The 17,721-nt window shown below is 44.3% G+C and overlaps 1 protein-coding gene across 1 annotated transcript in view; it reads left to right on the top strand.

Moving 5' to 3' along the window:
• The first annotated feature begins 865 nt into the window (after positions 1–865).
• Positions 866–17,721, top strand: part of serinc5 (serine incorporator 5) — a 47,321-nt gene continuing 30,465 nt past the window's right edge. Inside the window, exon 1 of the mRNA XM_042334874.1 lies at positions 866–964. Coding sequence (XP_042190808.1) covers positions 938–964 — 27 coding nt within the window. The 5' untranslated portion in view covers positions 866–937. The remainder of the gene's footprint in view (positions 965–17,721) is intronic.

The following is a 17,721-nucleotide window of genomic DNA, read 5'->3' as shown; positions in this document are numbered from 1 at the left end:
AGAGACACAGAGAGACGCACACACACACAGAGTGACACAGAGAGAGACACAGAGAGACGCACACACACACAGAGTGACACAGAGAGAGAGACACACACAGAGTGACACAGAGAGACACACACACACAGAGTGACAGAGAGAGAGACGCACACACACACAGAGTGACACAGAGAGACACACACACACACACACACACACACAGAGTGACAGAGCGAGACACACAGACACACACACACAGAGTGACACAGACACACACACATACAGAGTGACAGAGCGAGACACACAGACACACACACACAGAGTGACACAGAGAGACACACACACAGTGACACAGAGAGAGATACACACACACAGTGAGAGAGAGACACAACACACACAGTGACAGAGAGAGACACACACACAGAGTGACAGAGAGAGAGACACACACACACAGGCTGTGGGCGAGGCTGGTGCTGGTGTTTAATGCTCTGGAGGAGCTGCCGATCTGTCGCTTTGTTTCTCTTTGTCTTTTATTGTTGTTGTTGCTGATCTTCCCCTCCTCTCCCCCTCTCCTCCCCTCCCCTCCCCTCTCCCCCTCTCTCCCCTCCCCTCTCCCCCTCTCCCCCCTCTCCTCCCCTCCCTCCTCTCCCCCCTCTCCTCCTCTCCCTCTCCCCTCTTCCCCTCCCCTCTCCTCCCTCCTCTCTCCTCCCCTCTTCCCCTCTCCTCCTCTCTCCCCCTCCCCCTCTCCTCCTCTCTCCCCTCCCCTCCTCTCCCCCTCTCCTCCTCTCTCACCTCCCCTCCTCTCTCTCTCCTCTCTCTCCTCCCCTCCTCTCTCCTCCTCTCTCTCCTCCTCTCCCCTCCTCTCTCTCTCTCTCCCTCTCCCCACCCTGTGACCCGCTGAGCGCTGCCCAGTCAGTCAGTCAGTCCCAGTGTCGCTGTGATCGCGGTCTCCGCAAACATGTCCATTTCCTGCTGTGTGGCACAGGTAAGAGAAGCGGCTCTCACTGCACTGCACTGCCGACCGACTCTCTGTCAGCAACGTACCGTGACCCCTCCGGGGGGTGTGTGTGGCTGTGTGTGTGTGGCTGTGTGTGTGTGTGTGTGTGTGTGGCTGTGTGTGTGTGTGTGTGGCTGTGTGTGGCTGTGTGTGGCTGTGTGTGTGTGTGGCTGTGTGTGTGTGTGTGTGTGTGTGTGTGTGTGGCTGTGTGTGTGTGTGGCTGTGTGTGGGTGTGTGGCTGTGTGTGTGTGTGTGGCTGTGTGTGTGTGTGTGGCTGTGTGTGTGGTGGAGGCTGTGTGTGTGGTGATGGCTGTGTGGTGTGTAGTGGCTGTGTGTGTGGTGTGTGGTGTGTGCTGTGTGTGTGTGATGGTGTGTGTGTGTGTGGCTGTGTGTGTGTGTGGCTGTGTGGCTGTGTGTGTGTGTGTGACTGTGTGGCTGTGTGTGTGTGTGGCTGTGTGTGTGTGTGTGTGTGGTGTGTGGTGTGTGTGTGTGTGTGTGGCTGTGTGTGTGTGTGGTGTGGTGTGTGTGTGGTGTGTGTGGCTGTGTGTGTGTGTGGGTGTGTGGCTGTGTGTGTGTGTGTGTGTCTGTGTGTGTGTGGCGGTGTGTGTGTGGTGGTGTGGTGTGTGTGTGTGTGTGTGGCTGTGTGTGTGTGTGTGTGGTGTGTGTGTGTGTGGCTGTGTGTGTGTGTGGTGTGTGTGTGTGTGTGGCTGTGTGTGTGTGTGTGTGGCTGTGTGTGGTGTGTGTGTGGCTGTGTGTGTGTGGTGTGGTGTGTGTGTGTGTAGTGTGGCTGTGTGTGTGTGTGGCTGTGTGTGGTGGTGTGGCTGTGTGTGTGTGTGTGTGGTGTGTGTGTGATGGCTGTGTGGTGTGTGTGTGTGGCTGTGTGTGTGTGTGTGTGTGTGGCTGTGTGTGTGTGTGTGGCTGTGTGTGTGTGTGTGTGTGTGTGTGTGTGTGTGTGGCTGTGTGTGTGTGTGGTGGGTGTGTGTGTGATGGCTGTGTGTGTGTGTGTGTGCTGTGTGTGTGTGTGTGTGTGGTGTGTGTGTGGTGTGTGTGTGTGGCTGTGTGTGTGTGTGTGTGTGGCTGTGTGTGTGTGTGTGTGGCTGTGTGTGTGTTGGTGGTGTGTGGCTGTGTGTGTGTGTGTGGCTGTGTGTGTGTGTGGCTGTGTGTGTGTGGCTGTGTGTGTGTGTGGTGTGGGTGTGTGTGTGTGTGTCTGTGTGTGTGTGGTGTGTGGTGTCTGTGTGTGTGTGTGGTGTGTGTGTGTGTGTGGCTGTGTGTGTGTGTGTGGCTGTGTGTGTGTGTGTGTGTGTGTGACTGTGTGTGTGTGTGTGTGGTGTGACTGTGTGTGTGTGTGTGTGGTGTGTGTGTGTGGGTGTGTGTGTGTGTGTGTGTGGTGTGTGTGTGTGGCTGTGTGTGTGTGTGTGTGTGTGTGTGTGTGTGTGTGTGTGTGGCTGTGTGTGTGGCTGTGTGTGTGTGTGGCTGTGTGTGTGTGTGTGTGGGTGTGTGTGTGTGTGGCTGTGTGTGTGTGGCTGTGTGTGTGTGTGTGTGGCTGTGTGGCTGTGTGTGTGTGTGGCTGTGTGTGTGTGTGGCTGTGTGACTGTGTGTGTGTGTGACTGTGTGTGTGTGTGTGTGGCTGTGTGTGTGTGTGTGTGTGTGGCTGTGGTGTGTGTGTGGGTGGGACCCCAGTCTGAGGGCTCTCACCCTGACTTTGCTTTTTGTTTTATAATAAAATGCCCCTATGGTTTGGTTTGTGTTTTGTCCTTAATCTTAACGCTGTGGATGTTTTCCTGGAAGGTGCACAGACAGTCAGACAGTCAGTCAGTCAGACAGTCAGACAGTCAGTCAGACAGACAGGCTGCTACAGAGAGGAAACACCCTCACCCATTTTAACTCTGATTTGGGAAACACGATGACTGGAGTTGTGTCTCTGGCTGGGGGGGGGGGGGGGGGGAGGAGAGGGGGGTATTTAGTTGGGAGGTGTGGAGGGAGGGGGGGTCTTTTGTTGGGGGGGGGTCTTTTGTTGGGGAGGGAGGGGGCGTCTTTGGTTGGGGTTGGGGGGAGGAGAGAGGGGGAGGAGAGAGGGATCTTTGGTTGGGGGGTGAGAGGGAGGAGTGGGGGTCTTTGGTTGTGGGGTGAGGTGGAGGAGAGTCTTTGGTTGTGGGATGAGTGGGAGGAGAGGGGGGTCTTTGGTTGGGAGGTGAGGGGGAGGAGAGGGGGGTCTTTGATTGGGGGAGGAAAGCGGGTTCTTTAGTTGGGGGGTGAGAGGGAGGGTCTTTGGTTTTGGGGGGAGAAGAGGGGTGTCTCTGGTTTTGGGGGAGAGGAGGATCTTTAGTTGGGGAGGAGTAGGGTGGTCTTTGGTTGGGGGGGGTGACAGGGAGGAGAGGGGGGGGTGTCTTTGGTTGGGGGTGACGGGGAGGAGGCCTTTGGTTGGGGGTGATGGGTAGGAAAGGGTGGGGGGGTTTGGTTGGGGGGTCCCCAGTTGGCTCCTGGTTGGAGTTATCTTTAAGAGACGACAGTGTGTTTGGGTGATTAACCAAACCACATTGTCACTTGGGCTGATCAGATCAGTACATTGAACCTAACGTGGAAAGTATCCACTCTGCTCGTTTCCCATTGAAGAGCCATAACATCTCCAAAACAGTTGCAAAATGTGTTCCATGTACCTATTGTGTACCTGTGATTTGTTAATATTGGCTTTTTGATATTATAATAATAATAATCCTTGTCTTTGATATAGTGCTTCTCGATGTCTCAAAAAAAGGAAACACGCAAACACTCAATTGAGTTCATAGAATTGTACAGCACAAAATGAAGCCATTCGGCTCATCGAGTCTGTGCCGGCTCTTTGAAAAGAGCAATTAATGTCAGTCCCACTCCCCAGCCCTTTCCCCATAACCCTGCAAACCCGTCCTCCTCAAATACCCATCCACCCCGTTTTTAAAAGTAGTTATCGAATCGGCCCCCACCACCCTTTCAGGCAATGCGTTCCAGATTTGAACAACTCACTGCGTGAAAAAATTTCTTCTCACCTCCCCTCTGGTTCTTTTGGAGACTTTTAAATCTGTGACCTCAAGTCACCTACACACCCACCAGTGGAAACAGTTTTTCCCTTTGTAACCTATCAAATCCCCTCATGATTTAGAAAACCTCTATTAGGACTCCTCATAACCTTCTCTGCTCCAATGAGAATAATCCTAACCTCTGACGAAGGGTTGTGGACCCAAAACATTGACTCTTTCTCTATAGCTGCTGCCCAACCTGCTGACTGTCCCCAGCAACTTCTGTTTTTGACCTAGTTGTATATCGCAATTGAGCTAGTATAAAAAGGTAACAAGAGTTGTATCTGAGAATGTGTACAAAGTCATGTAGAATGTAGAGATTGGCAGGCAATCCAGGCTATGACGATAAGTCATCGATCAGCTACAATCATTTTTAAAAGCAGCATCAATCATGCTACCAGTGTTTGCTGTCTTGAGTTGACAGCTAAGTTAATCTTCCTTCCAGTGTTGTGTTGTATGTGTTATTTTCTGAGGGCCTGTTTTCCATTGAATAGTATTAAAAACACGTGGAATTTAATCTGCCGTTCACCAAAAAAGTCCCAAATAGGTTCGTCTGGACTTGAGTGAAGCAATAACCATGTAACCATCAATGAATACATTGATGGATGGGGGTGAGGGGGAGGAGAGGGGGTTAATAACTGGTTACCACCCTCTCAGAATTCTATTTTGTCGTTAGTGTTTGCAGTGGAAAACTGAAGAAAGGAACATTGTATTCTGGATTTTTTTTTATATGCTGCACATGTGTGTAAACCTGTTTGAAGAATATCAAAATAACCAGACAACCTGGATTAGATGATCAAGATGTGCCCCTCGAGGGAGAGAATGTGCATTAAATTCCCGACAAAGTCAAAATACCCGTGTAGAATTGTCAGTAGTTTGGTTTCGATAATCTTAAGGCTGGCGATGTGTGTCAAAACACTTGGCTGACTCACAAAAATAATTAGAATAAGATATGGATGAAATGTATCACAAGAGTCGGTCATCTGCCTGCTTTCTTTCTCCCTTTCCTCTCCTCTCAGGAAGTTGTTGATTCATATGGAGGGCCAGCTCAGCTCCATGGTGCTGTTGGTTACTTACCCAATTGTCTGCTTAATATTTTAGCAGTGAATGTTGGCAGGCTGTTCAACCATTAGCAGTGTTACACTTGTACCTCATCCTGCCCTTTCCCACCCACGTATCCATGGTTTATATTGTGTGCATTAGTATCATGGTGTGCTTTATTTACTGGGTTGCCAGAATGGCCTAAAACCCCTATTCTATTATTACAGAAAATCATACTTATCTAAACTGTTGGTTTGCCCCAGCATGGATTACAGCATATAGTTCTGGTTGTTAATAATAATAATCCTAACATCTGATATAGTCCCTTTCAATTCAAGAGGGCATCTCAAAGTCCTTCACAAGATTTCTCTCAAATCCTCCACTTGCTTGCAGCCACTACGCCCTGAATCTATGGAACTCCCTCACTCAATCCCTTTGCCTTCCCTGTTCTTTCCCCATTTTCAGGTTGTACCTGAAGACCTTCCTCTTCAACCGTGCTATAGTCACCTTCCCCCTCCCCCTGGCTCGGCATCGGGCTCCACAGTTGTGAAGCACTCAGGGATGCCGACCGGTGTGGAGGGCGCTATATAAATGCAAGTTGTTGTTGTTATACTGTAAAATGTATATTTTGTGAGCGAATATGGCAGACAATTTGTGCACAGCAATATTCCACAAACAGCCATGAAACAATTGACCTGTTTTATTTGGAGGATTGTTGGCCAGGACACTGAGAGAAAGTCTTCTCGAATACAAATTCACATTTATATAGCACCTTTCACACTGTGAGGACATCCTCAGGTGCTATTCTCATTTTCAATAGCACCATAAGATCGTTAACACCCACAGTCCCAGTAATGTTTTGCAGTGCCAGAACAGACTGTTTGGTTTCTAAGTACCAATGGGGGACGGGCAGCTTGAACCCATAAGCTCAGACTCAGGCAGAGAGCTACCAATGAAGCCAGGTTGATGCACAATGTACTGTATTACACAAGGACATACTGTCACAGTCCACAACAAAATTGATACAGTAGCTGGAATTAGGAATGTCAAGGAGAGGCTACAGAAGCTGGGAATGTTCACACTGGAAAAGAGCGAGTGATTGAAGAGATTCATGAATCTAAAGTACACTGGCAGACTGGCTCCCCAAAAGGTCTTGGGATTTTCTAGTAAAATGGGGGAGTTAATTCGCAGGGTGCTGTTCTGAGCTGTCACTCATCTGCATGTTGGGCTCTGGGGTAGTAAATATCAGGAGCCAAGTACAGTACTGCAGCACTCGGGGAAATTTCTCGATTTCCCATATAGCTTGTCTGCCCCTGCTAAAGGATATAAATAATGTGAATCTTAATGTTTATTCTAGTCGAATGGTAGGGTTAAAGAAATGCATGGATTTGAGCTCAAAGGAAGTTAAGTGAATCAACCATTTAGATTCACTCCTGTACATTGAGAGTAATAATAATAATAATAATCCTTGCATTTGATATAGCTCCTTATCATGTCTTCCAGATATCTCAAAATGCTTCACAGAATAATATTGTAAAGTGAATTGACTGTAGATTTTGTGGGCGAAACGCGGCTGCCAAAATTACGCACAGCAGTGTCCCACAAACAGTCGTGGATTGAAGTGAACAATCATGGTGGTGAATATGTAGAATGAAATACCCAGTAAACAATGAAAAAAAATTGTATGAGTTAATTCAAGAGGGTATTGAGTAGCTACAGCATTTTGTGAAAAGAAATCCAGTGAAAGGTGTGAGAAATTAGTGTGCCATATACTTGATTTTAATAATAATGTTAATCCTTGCATTTGATATAACGCCTTAGACGTCTCAAAACACTTCACAGAATACACTGTAAAGTGAATTGATTGTATATTTTTGGGGCTCAATTTCCAAATACTGTATATTTAGACATTCAAATAAACATTGTATAATGAAAATGTGTTGTAATGAATATCACATAAAATGTTCAAAAGAAATTGAGGGTAGCCTATTTGAATGAATTTGGACAATATTGATCAATATCAACTATTATTATTATTAATATTATTAATAAGATTAATATCGTTGAGATCACTAATATATAGTATTATATCAAACATTGGGGTGAATGACTAATTAATCTGTTGGATTGTTGGTCAGGACATTAGGAGAATCTCTTCAAATTTTCAGTGGTGTCTTTTGGGATCTTTAACATCTTGTACAGCTTGCTCTGAGATCTGATGCAGATTTGATGCACCAAATAGCCTCTCTGTGTTGTAGGTTTCTATGATTCTAGCTGAAAAAGCCAGATGGGACCTCAGTTTCTCATTTGAAATATGGCACCTTCGACATACTCCCAGGATTGCATTGGAGTGTTAGCCAAATTGTGATACTTAATAGTTGATGTGTTTTGGCAACCAAGGGCATTCTATTCTTGCAATAAATGGATAATGTCCATTTGGGGCCTATTGCATATGTTATTAATGAGGGCAAATAAAATAGCACATTCTTTTCAAGCTATAAATATATTATTTGGATGGCTTTATCAAATGTAAGGATTATTCCGATAATTTATTAGAGAAGTATGATATCCTGATGTAATTTCTGTTTTGACATTGGGTAAAGACCAAAGGAAGAACAGTACAAATAATGGATTTAGCTTGCAAAACAGCAGGGTGCATTTATATTGCGCCCTTCATGTAGAATAATATGAAGCGCTTTATAGAGGTGGATGCTGAGTGGGGGAAGGGAGAGATGGCCATAGGTGTGATCAAAGAGGTTGCTTTTAAGGTGGGACTTGAATAGATAGAGAGGGAAAGAGACAGACGGGCTGAGGGAGGGCGTTCCAGTGGTTTATGGGTATAGAACCAGGAAGCTCAGCCATTTATGGTAGCGGTGGTGGTGGGATGTGCAGCAAATGTGCAGCAGTAGAGGCGTGGGGTAGCAGGAGATTGGATAAATGTGGATACGCTAGGATGTGAAGGGCTTTATAAGTGAAGGTAATGATTCTGAAATCGATCCATTGGGAGGCAGGGAACCAGTGGAAGTGAAAGCTGGTAAAGACTGGGCTGATGGACATGCAGAGCTTGTTGCAGATGAGAAGAAAGGTGAGAAAGTACACGTAAATGTAAGGCAGAACTTCTGTACATGAAAATGATGCAGGGTACCATGATGCCATAAAACCTGGTACAAACAAATGACACTTGTACTGTGGCTACATTTATAATGCCATTTGGCAAATGGGAAACAAGGTAATGAGGTAAAAGAGGCGATTCCATCAATTACTTTATCCATTTAAAAAAAAACTAATGAGATTGAAGTGAATCCAGTAATTGTTTGTGCGATTATAGTCATTTATGGAAAGGTAATTGCATGTCCTGCAGTAATTAATTGCGTGCTGTTTTAGTGCTGGTATTGGTGGATCTCCAATCTTGTTACTAATGAGTTAATGGATTCTAGGTTCCCCATGTAAGGAACATACTTGATGACAGGTGTTATCTTGTGCAGCTGAATAATGAAGCCTGTGGACGAAAAAGGTTCTGTTGTGTTTCCATTGCCATACAGTGAATGCTCAGTTATTTTTCCAGGGAATGAAGCTACACCAAATATTTATTCTTGACTACATTACCATGCAATGGAACCACATTACCATACAGTGGAAAAATTATTTGGCTGTGATTTTTAAAAGCAGTAATTCAAAAATCAATCGAGTGTTTCTGATTTTTTTAACATGGAACAACTCTTGAGTGCTTTGTGAATGACGATAAGACCTTGAGATTGTAATGCTAGCTCAAATATATCCATGATAAACCCAGGTTCCTTTGTTTTTTTTATATATTATACAATTGATGATGTGGATTGTACTGAAGTGTGCATATAAGGGTAATAAAGAAAACAGATATAGGAGCTCAGCGACAAGGTATATAGAATCATGATATCCTAGGAATGTATTTATTTAGCTCGAGTATGACAATTTAATATCATCAAATAGCTCTGCATCTGTCATTGTAAAAATCTCCTGAGATTTTATCCTACAAGATCAATGCTGTGTAAGTGGCAAGTTGGTGACGTCAGTATTGATATTTTTTAATGGAAAAAAAATTGTATGCAATGTTTTTAAGATAAGGTTTTCATATTTTTGTTGATTTATAGTCTGCCAGGATATTTCAGCATCAGCAACTATTTGTTCACAAGTAGTATGGTAGAATATCCGTATCCAATACATTACTTAATCCTAGCATCGGATATAGAATAACAACAACAAGATTCCATTTGTATAGCGCCTTTCACGTCGGGAGGACATCCCAAGGCGCTGACCTAACACATCCTAACACCCATCCTGTACTGAATTCCTGATTTGGTCTGACTCCATTGGCTCCCTTTCCTTCAGAGGATCCAGTTCAAGATCCTGGTCCTCACCTACAAAGCCCTCCGTGGCCTCGCCCCACCCTACCTCTGCGACCTCCTAACCCCTTACCAACCCGCCCGCTCCCTCTGCTCAGTCGGCTCCGGCCTGCTCCATGTCCCCTGACTCACCTGCCCCACCATTGGCGGGAGAGCTTCAGCCTCCCTGCCCCTAACCTCTGGAATTCCATCCCCCAATCACTCCGCCTCTCCCCCTCCTTAGCCTCCTTCAAGGAACAAAAACCCTCCTCTTCGACCATGCCATTGGTCACTCCCCTTCCCCTCCTTTCTCCCTCCCTGACCCCAGCTCGGGTCTGAAATGCTGTGTACTGTCCAACACCTTGGATCGTCCTCCTGACGTGAAAGGCACTATGCAATGTAATCATCTTGTGGTTGTTAGCTTTCAAAGATGGCTCCTCCTTCTGGGAAAGTGAGAGAGTCCTTACTGGGCCACTCCTGAGGGTGTACCACTGGCTGATGTAAGAGCAGACCAACCACTTGATGGGTCTGATGCAGAAGGTTCATTCTTGTGGGAATGGGCAATTAGAGGGTGAAGATTTAACTGATCTCACCCTCGATCACATGACGATTTAAATTCTCCTGTAGCTGTTGTGGTTTTTTAAAATATAAGCAGCCATTGACTATGTAATGTACAGTATCTATTTTCTCTGCTTTATCTTAAGCTGCCCATGATTGATTCCTGCTTGGAAATTAAATAAAAATTCCATAAATTAAAAATTCTATTTATTGCAAATATTTTTTAGATGTCGGCCCTGTTAAACTGGCCCTTGCTCAATCCAGTATAACGTTTTTTGGAAGAAGTATTGTGTCTAATATATTTATTAATTGATATTTGTTGATACACTACTGGGCCAGCACATTGAAGCACCAACACCTTCTGGTGCTGTGAAGTGGGTGAATGTACGCTCTTCCTTTCCCCTTTCCCTCCTATTTCTCCTACTTCGGGACTTTGAACTGGTAGTCTATGTTTTACATTGCTAGAGGTGCCTTCCTTCGCATGAGACATTAAACCTGACATTGAATCTGCTCATTTAGGTGGACTTTAAATATCCAATGGCACTACTTGAAAAGAGGAGAGAGTTTCTCCCTGTGTCCTGGCCACCAATTCCCCCAGACAAAAATCAGTCCTTGACATTGCTGGGTGCAGATTGATTTCTGTGTTCGCCTACAAAATACACAGCCACCACACCTTACACTGAATCCTGAAAAGCCCTTTGTGACGTTTTGACAACGTGATAAGGTGCTATATCGAATGTTAGGATTAAGTCATGTATTGGATATGAATATTCAACATAGTTAACATATTCAAGGTGCCAGCCAGTCATTTCTGGTGAGGGCTGGTTATGTGGTGAGTATTGAAGACTTTAATTTTGTGTTAATGGAATTGTGTTAATTGGAACTTAGCAAAGATACTGAGTAACGTAATTTCTCAGAAGCAAATAAACAAAATACTTCCTGTTACTCAAACCCCCACTCGCTGGCCCCGCCATCTCCTCCCTACACAAACTGCAGCCCGGCCATGACTCTGAGGCTCACGTCCTCTCCCACACCAGATTGCCCAAGTGCATCAACCCCATCCTCATTCTCTATCACCCAGTGGATCGAATTTAAGATTCTCACATTTAAATGTTTACATGGCTTTGCCCCACCGTTCCTCTGCGATCCTGCTGCCAAGCGCTCCCTCCACTCAGCAACCACTAGCTACGTGCTCTCTCCCCCGCCATCAGTGAGTCTGCACCCTCTGGAAATCCAGCCCTCGGTCCCTATGCCTTGTCATCTTCAGTTCCACCTTAAAACCTATCCCAATGACTGCATTTGGCCACCTTTATAATAAATAATGTCGAAGATGTGAAAAGCGCTATATCAAATGCAAGGATTATTATAGCGCTTTTCACGTCTTCTAGACGTCTCAAAGGACTTCACAGAATATACTGTGAAGTGAATTGACTGTATATTTGTGTGCGAAACGCAGCAGCCAATTGCGCACAGCAGGGTCCCACAAACAGTCGTGGATTGAAGTGAACAATTTTGATATTGTTTTTTTTCTTGAGGGATCAGGCCTGTGGAGTAAGGAACTTGCGCAAGGTTTTGCACTCCTGGGAACTGAAGCCAAATCTCTTGCTTGGGTGACGAGTGCTCTAACCACTGAGCTACAGGACTCCACTTCCTCTCTCCTCAGCTTCCTTCCCTAGTTTGGGCTTCCAGTCAGACGTGTGAAGTAGTTTGAGAGCACCTCCAGATGAGAAAGGTGCTATCTATATAAATAAATCACTGTTGGTACTATCAATCCCATGCAATGATAGTTGCTCCAAACTAATCCTAGTCCTTTATTATCAGCTTGGCCCTGGGGCCTCTTCTACATTGTAACCAGCAGACTAGCCCTGGGCTTCTTGGATTATCTTGCTTGTGATCAGATTTCTTTTCACAATCACTTGCATTTTTGCTGAATTCTTGGACTGGTAATTAAATACTTTTTCTGAAAAAAAATAGGCTTTCATGTTAAGCCTTAGAAGACTAGCTTTAAAGTATCCAGGGTTACAATGCTGCAGTCCCAATCAAACATGCAGCCAAACCTGTTTGACAGGAAGCCAATGAGTTGAGTATCAACCTTAATCTCAACAAATCATTTGCTAGGATTCCATCAAGCACCTTACACCGATCAAAGGGTTGAGTCCAAGAAGTGACTCTTATTAAACAAGGTTAAATTAATTTCTTTTAAATTTTTGTAAAATTGGAATTTCTGTATTGCCTTGCTCTTTAATACCCAATTCCTGCCAGCGAAAATCATGCTTTCTTCTGCCATTGGAAAGATTGACAATAAAGTATTATAAATATATAAAGTATATATATATATTTTATATATAGTTTCACATAATGCCTTTCACATCAGGAGGTCATTTCGGGCCGCTCTATACTGCTGGCTGGCCACCAGAGGAGGGGGAGGGTGTTGAAAAGAGTTGTGTGTGGTAAGATGACTAAAAGCTTGGTCAAAGCAGAGTCTTGAGGTGAGCTTTGAAAGTGGAGAATGAGGGGTTGTCCGGGATTCTGGATTAAAGTTCAAGGAGACGGAATGTCTAAAAACTTGCTCGCCAATAGTAGGGTCGGAGATATGAAGCAACCAGACAGTGTCTTATAACTTGGATATTTTTATGGAAACTAACAATCTTACATAGTGATCAATGAAATACTCAAAAGTACCTGATAATAACAATAATAATCCTTGCATTGGATATAGCGTCTTTTCACATCGTGGGCCATCTCCAAGCGCTTCACAGGATTTCACTGTAAAGTGTAGTGACTGTGTATTTTGTAGGCAAGTGAATATGATGGTTCTACATACTTAATATACATGGGATTTTCAAGATTTTCAGTGGGACACTGCTGTGTGCTATTGGCTGCTATGTTTCGCCCACAAAATATACAGTCAATGCACTTTACAGTATATTCCGTGAAGCTCTTTGAGATGTCTCAAAGATGTGATAAGGTGCTATATCAAATGCAAGGATTATTATTATTATTATTATTATCATCATTACTAATGGATAGAAAATGCAGCAAAACATTTTATTTCTACAAAATCAATTGTACAAAGGTAACAATGGTGATTTTTGCCTTTTCCATCTGGCTCCTCCACCATCCCTGGATTAGATTCCACTACTAACCTTTTATTCTGTTTAATACCCCCAGTTCCAGAGCATTAACTGGCACTTAAGAACATTGCACCCTTTAATAAATCCACCAATGCCTAACTTGTAGTGAAGCTTAATACATGAGTCAACATGGAGATGGTGTCGATTTTTTTTCTCTCTTGTGGAAAGGCTGCTAAGGAAGATGACCGCACAGTAGCCTCTTGTGCTCAGTTGTGACTGTCAAACTTTCTGAAGGTTTTGACTTGTAAACAAAACTGTATTTTTATTGCAACAGTATTTTGTGAGCCAAAAAAGTGTGGAGAGCTTTGTGTCACATTGGCTTCTGTACGAGAGGCACTGCACGAATGGCACATGGTCACCACCACTGCCTTGGTAATAGGGAAAAAAGGCACAATCTCAGGCTGAATTACCTGCCCCAACCACAGAACATGGTTGAGAAAACTTGGCAGTTGATTTTTTTCATTTGAGTTTTCATTAATGTGCCAACTGTAAACCCAGCTGTATTGAGTGCCATGTTTAAACATGTAAATTGGGAATCTCCTTAATTGGTTAAATGCAGAATTAATTAATCTTCTTGGCTATTAATTATGTAATAAAGGAGATCTGTAATTCCCTCTATGTGCAAATATGCCTGTGTGTTTATACATGAAAATACCCTTTTTTTAAATAGTCATTGAATGATAATCACTAGACTTATACTCAGAGATGTTATTTGAGTTATTGTATTGTTTTACTTCTCAATCTGAGGGTGTTGTATGAAGATATCATTCTGAACTAGGGACTTTGAATAATAGCTCTGTCTTATTGCATAAACCTGGATGAACCTATTGGGAGAGGGAGCTGTGCTGCTTTATTCACTTTGCCCTTTCCAGTCTGGTCTGGTTGGCAAAAAACAAATAATAACAATAGTTAATAATCCTTACTTGATGGCCTACTTCTGCATGTAGTTTTCTATAGTTCTATGAATACATTTATATGATTTTTGTTTTGCATTACAGAATTGGGTTTCTGTCCTGCTCTCCAGATAGCCCAATTTAAAGAATTATTGAGTTCCTTAAGTGTCCTGCAATGAAATGTGAAACACAACAGTGGGGCCATCAGAACTGTTCAAACTGTATGCGTAGTTTAATGGTGAAAGTGGTAGTTTAAACTCTCCAGAAGTTAGATTATTTATATCTAATCCAGAGTCTGGAAAACAATCTTTTGGAATCTGACATATGCAACATTGTGGGACATTGCTGTGCTCAAATTGGTTGCTGCGTTTGCCTACAAATACACAGTCACTATACTTCATAATAAAGAATAGTCAGCATGGATTTCAAAAAGGAAAGTCATGTTTGACCAACCTCATTGAATTCTTTGAAGGGGTAACAGAAAGAGTAGACCAGGGTAATGCGGTAGATGTAATATATTTAGATTTCCAAAAGACGTTCGATAAGGTACCACATAGTAGACTAAAGAATAAGGTCAGAGCATATGGAGTCAGAGGAAAAATAGCAGAATGGACAGCAAGCTGACTCCAATACTCGTGGAGTCCTGTAGCTCAGTGGTTAGAGCACTGGCCTTGCAAGCGAGACACACGGGTTCAATTCCAGGCAGGGCAACACTTTGGACAAGTTTCCTTACTCCACACGTCCAATAATAATACCTCCAAAAAACAAAACAATAATAAATTGATCATTTTCAATCCACAACTATTTGTGGGACACTGCTGTGCGCAATTGGCTGCTGCGTTCGCCCACAAATATACAGTCAATTCACTTTACAATGTGTTCTGTGAAGCGCTTTGGGAAGTCCTCCCGACGTGAAAAGCGCTATATCAAATGCAAGGATTATTATTATTATAAAACAGAAAACAGAGAGTAGGAGTAAAGGGTAGTTGCTCAGACTGGTAGGGGGTGGGCAGTGGTGTTCCACAAGGATTGGTATTGGGACCACTGTAGTTCACAATATACATTAATATTTTGGACTCGGGAATCAGCATTACAATTTGGTCTCCTTATTTAAGGAAGGATGTACTTGCCTTGGAGTGGGTGCAGCGTAGATTTACTAGGTTAGTACCAGGGGTGAAGGGGATGAGTTACAAGGATAGGCTGACCAATTTGGGTTTATATTCTCTAGAATATAGAAGAATTAGAGGGGATCTTATAGAAACCTATAAGATCATCAAAGGGCATGATAGAGTAGATAGTGGGAGATTATTTCCCCTGGTTGGAGAAACTAAAACCAGGGGTCACAACCTTAAAATAGGGGCCAGCCCTTTCGCACTGAGTTGAGGAAGAACTTCTTCACTCAAAGGATGGTGAATGTATGGAACTCACTACCCCAAAGGGCTGTTGACGCTCAGGCCTTGAACATATTCAAGACTGAGATAGATATATTTCTTATTGCAAAAGGGATTAAGGGATATGGGGATAAGGCAGGGTTAGGTTATTAGCTGGAGTTAGATTAGAAGATCAGCCATGATTGAATGGTGGGGTAGGCTCGAGCCGAATGGCCTACTCCTGCTCCTACATGTTATATTAATTTCAAAATTTGCAGACAACACCAAATTGGGGGGGGGTAGTTAATACAGAGGAGGACTGCAACAAATTACAGCAAGACGTCTGAATGGGCATTTAAAGGGCAAATGCATTACAATATAGAAAAGTGTGAGATGGTAGAAGGAATGAGGAAGTCACAATCATCCTGGAAATTGAAAAACCAAATGGCGTAGAGAAGCAAAGGGACCTAGGGGTACACATACACAATTCACTAAAAGTAACAACCCAAATTAATAAGGCTATAAAAAAGGCAAAACAGGCATTGGGGTTAATTTCTAGAGCGATAGAAATGAAAAGCAGGGAAATTATGGTAAACCTCTATAGAACCTCAGTTAGACCACACCTAGAATACTGTGTGCAGCTCTGGTCCCCACATTATAGAAGGGATGGAGAGGCACTGGAGAGGGTGCAAAGGAGATTCACAAAGATGATCCCAGAACTGAGAGGTTATACCTATCAGGAAAGGCTGAACATACTTGGACTATTTTCTCTTGAAAAGAGGAGAGTAAGGGGTGACCTGATAGAGGTCTTTAAAATCATGAAAGGTTTTGATAGGTAGACATAGGGAAGATGTTTACACTGTGGGGGAGACCAAAACCCGGGGCCATCAATATAAAATAGTCACAAATAGATCAAATACGGAAGTTAGAAGAAATTCCTTCACACTGAGAGTAGTGGGAATGTGGAACGTGCTACCACAAGGAGTTGTTGAAGCAAATAGCGTAGATGTATTTAAGGGAAAGCTGGATAGGTACATGAGGGAGAAAGGAATAGAAGGTTACGCTTGAAGTTGAGGAAGGGCAGGAGGAGGCTCATTTGGAGCATAAACACCGGCATAGACCAGTTGGGCCGAATGGCCTGTTTCTGTGTTGTGTATTCTAATGCATCTAATGCATTGTGTATTCAGCATCCAAGGCTGCACTCTCCACCTCTCAAAGACAGTCAGGAACCTCGGGGTTCTGTTCGACCCTGAGCTGTCCTTTCTCCCCCATATCCGCGCCACAACTGGCACCGCCTTCCATCACCTCCGGAATATCGCCAGATTACGGCACTACCTCACCCCTCACGCTGCTGAAACTCTGGTCCACGCCTTTATCACCTCAAGGCTGGACTATGGGAACTCTCTCCTCGTCGGCCTTCCCGGCACCTCCCTCCACAAGCTGCAGGTCATTCAGAACTCTGCAGCTCGTGTACTGTCCCGCACCAGGCTTCGGGACCACATCACTCCCACCCTCGCTCGCCTCCACTGGCTCCCCATCCCCCAGAGGATCAAATTCAAGATCCTCATCCTCACCTACAAGGATATTCACAGCCTTGCTCCCTCCTACCTCTCCAACCTACTATCCCCCTACCTACCCGCCCGTACCCTCCGTTCCTCTGGCTCCGGTCTGCTCCACATCCCCCGCCCCAACCGCCCTATCATCGGTGGCCGGGCCTTCAGCCTCTCAGCCCCGAGGCTCTGGAACTCTATCCCCCAGTGCCTTCGCCGCCTCCTCCCTTTCCTCCTTCAAGCCCGGTCTCAAGAACTTTCTCTTTGACCGTGTCTTCAGCTCCCCTCTCGACTCTCTACCCCCTCCTCGCTCCCTCCCTTCCCTCCCCTCACCCTGACCATTTCCCCCCTGCTCGGGTCCTGACCCAACTGTACAGTGCCTTGGGACGTCCTCCCGACGTGAAAGGCGCTCAATAAATGGAATCTTGTTGTTGTTGTTGTAATGTAAAATCTTAGGAAACCCTTTGATCTGTCTTGATGAAATGCTTAGGCACTATATCAAATACAAGGGTTATTATTATTTTTATTATGAGGAAGGTAGGAATAAAGTGTTAAGTCTTGAAGAACTTTTAATTTCTTGTATTGGCATTTTCAAACAAGTGTAAAACCATTAAGGGATTTTGGGAGAAAACTGGTAAGTAATTAATATTAGAAAAGAGAGATTTATAAAAAGTGGTATCAGTGAAGTGCTGTACTCAGTGGTTAGAGAACTCGCCTCTCAAGCGAGAAACTTGGGTTAGATTCCCGGCAGGGTGAAACATTGGGCAAGTTTTCTTACTCCACAT

The sequence above is a fragment of the Callorhinchus milii genome, unplaced genomic scaffold, assembly GCF_018977255.1.
Source record: "Callorhinchus milii isolate IMCB2004 unplaced genomic scaffold, IMCB_Cmil_1.0 Scaffold1, whole genome shotgun sequence".
In the NCBI taxonomy this organism is placed as follows: Eukaryota; Metazoa; Chordata; class Chondrichthyes; order Chimaeriformes; family Callorhinchidae; genus Callorhinchus; species Callorhinchus milii.
The sequence above is the reverse complement of the archived record's forward strand: the minus strand, read 5'-3'. Positions and strand labels throughout refer to the sequence as shown.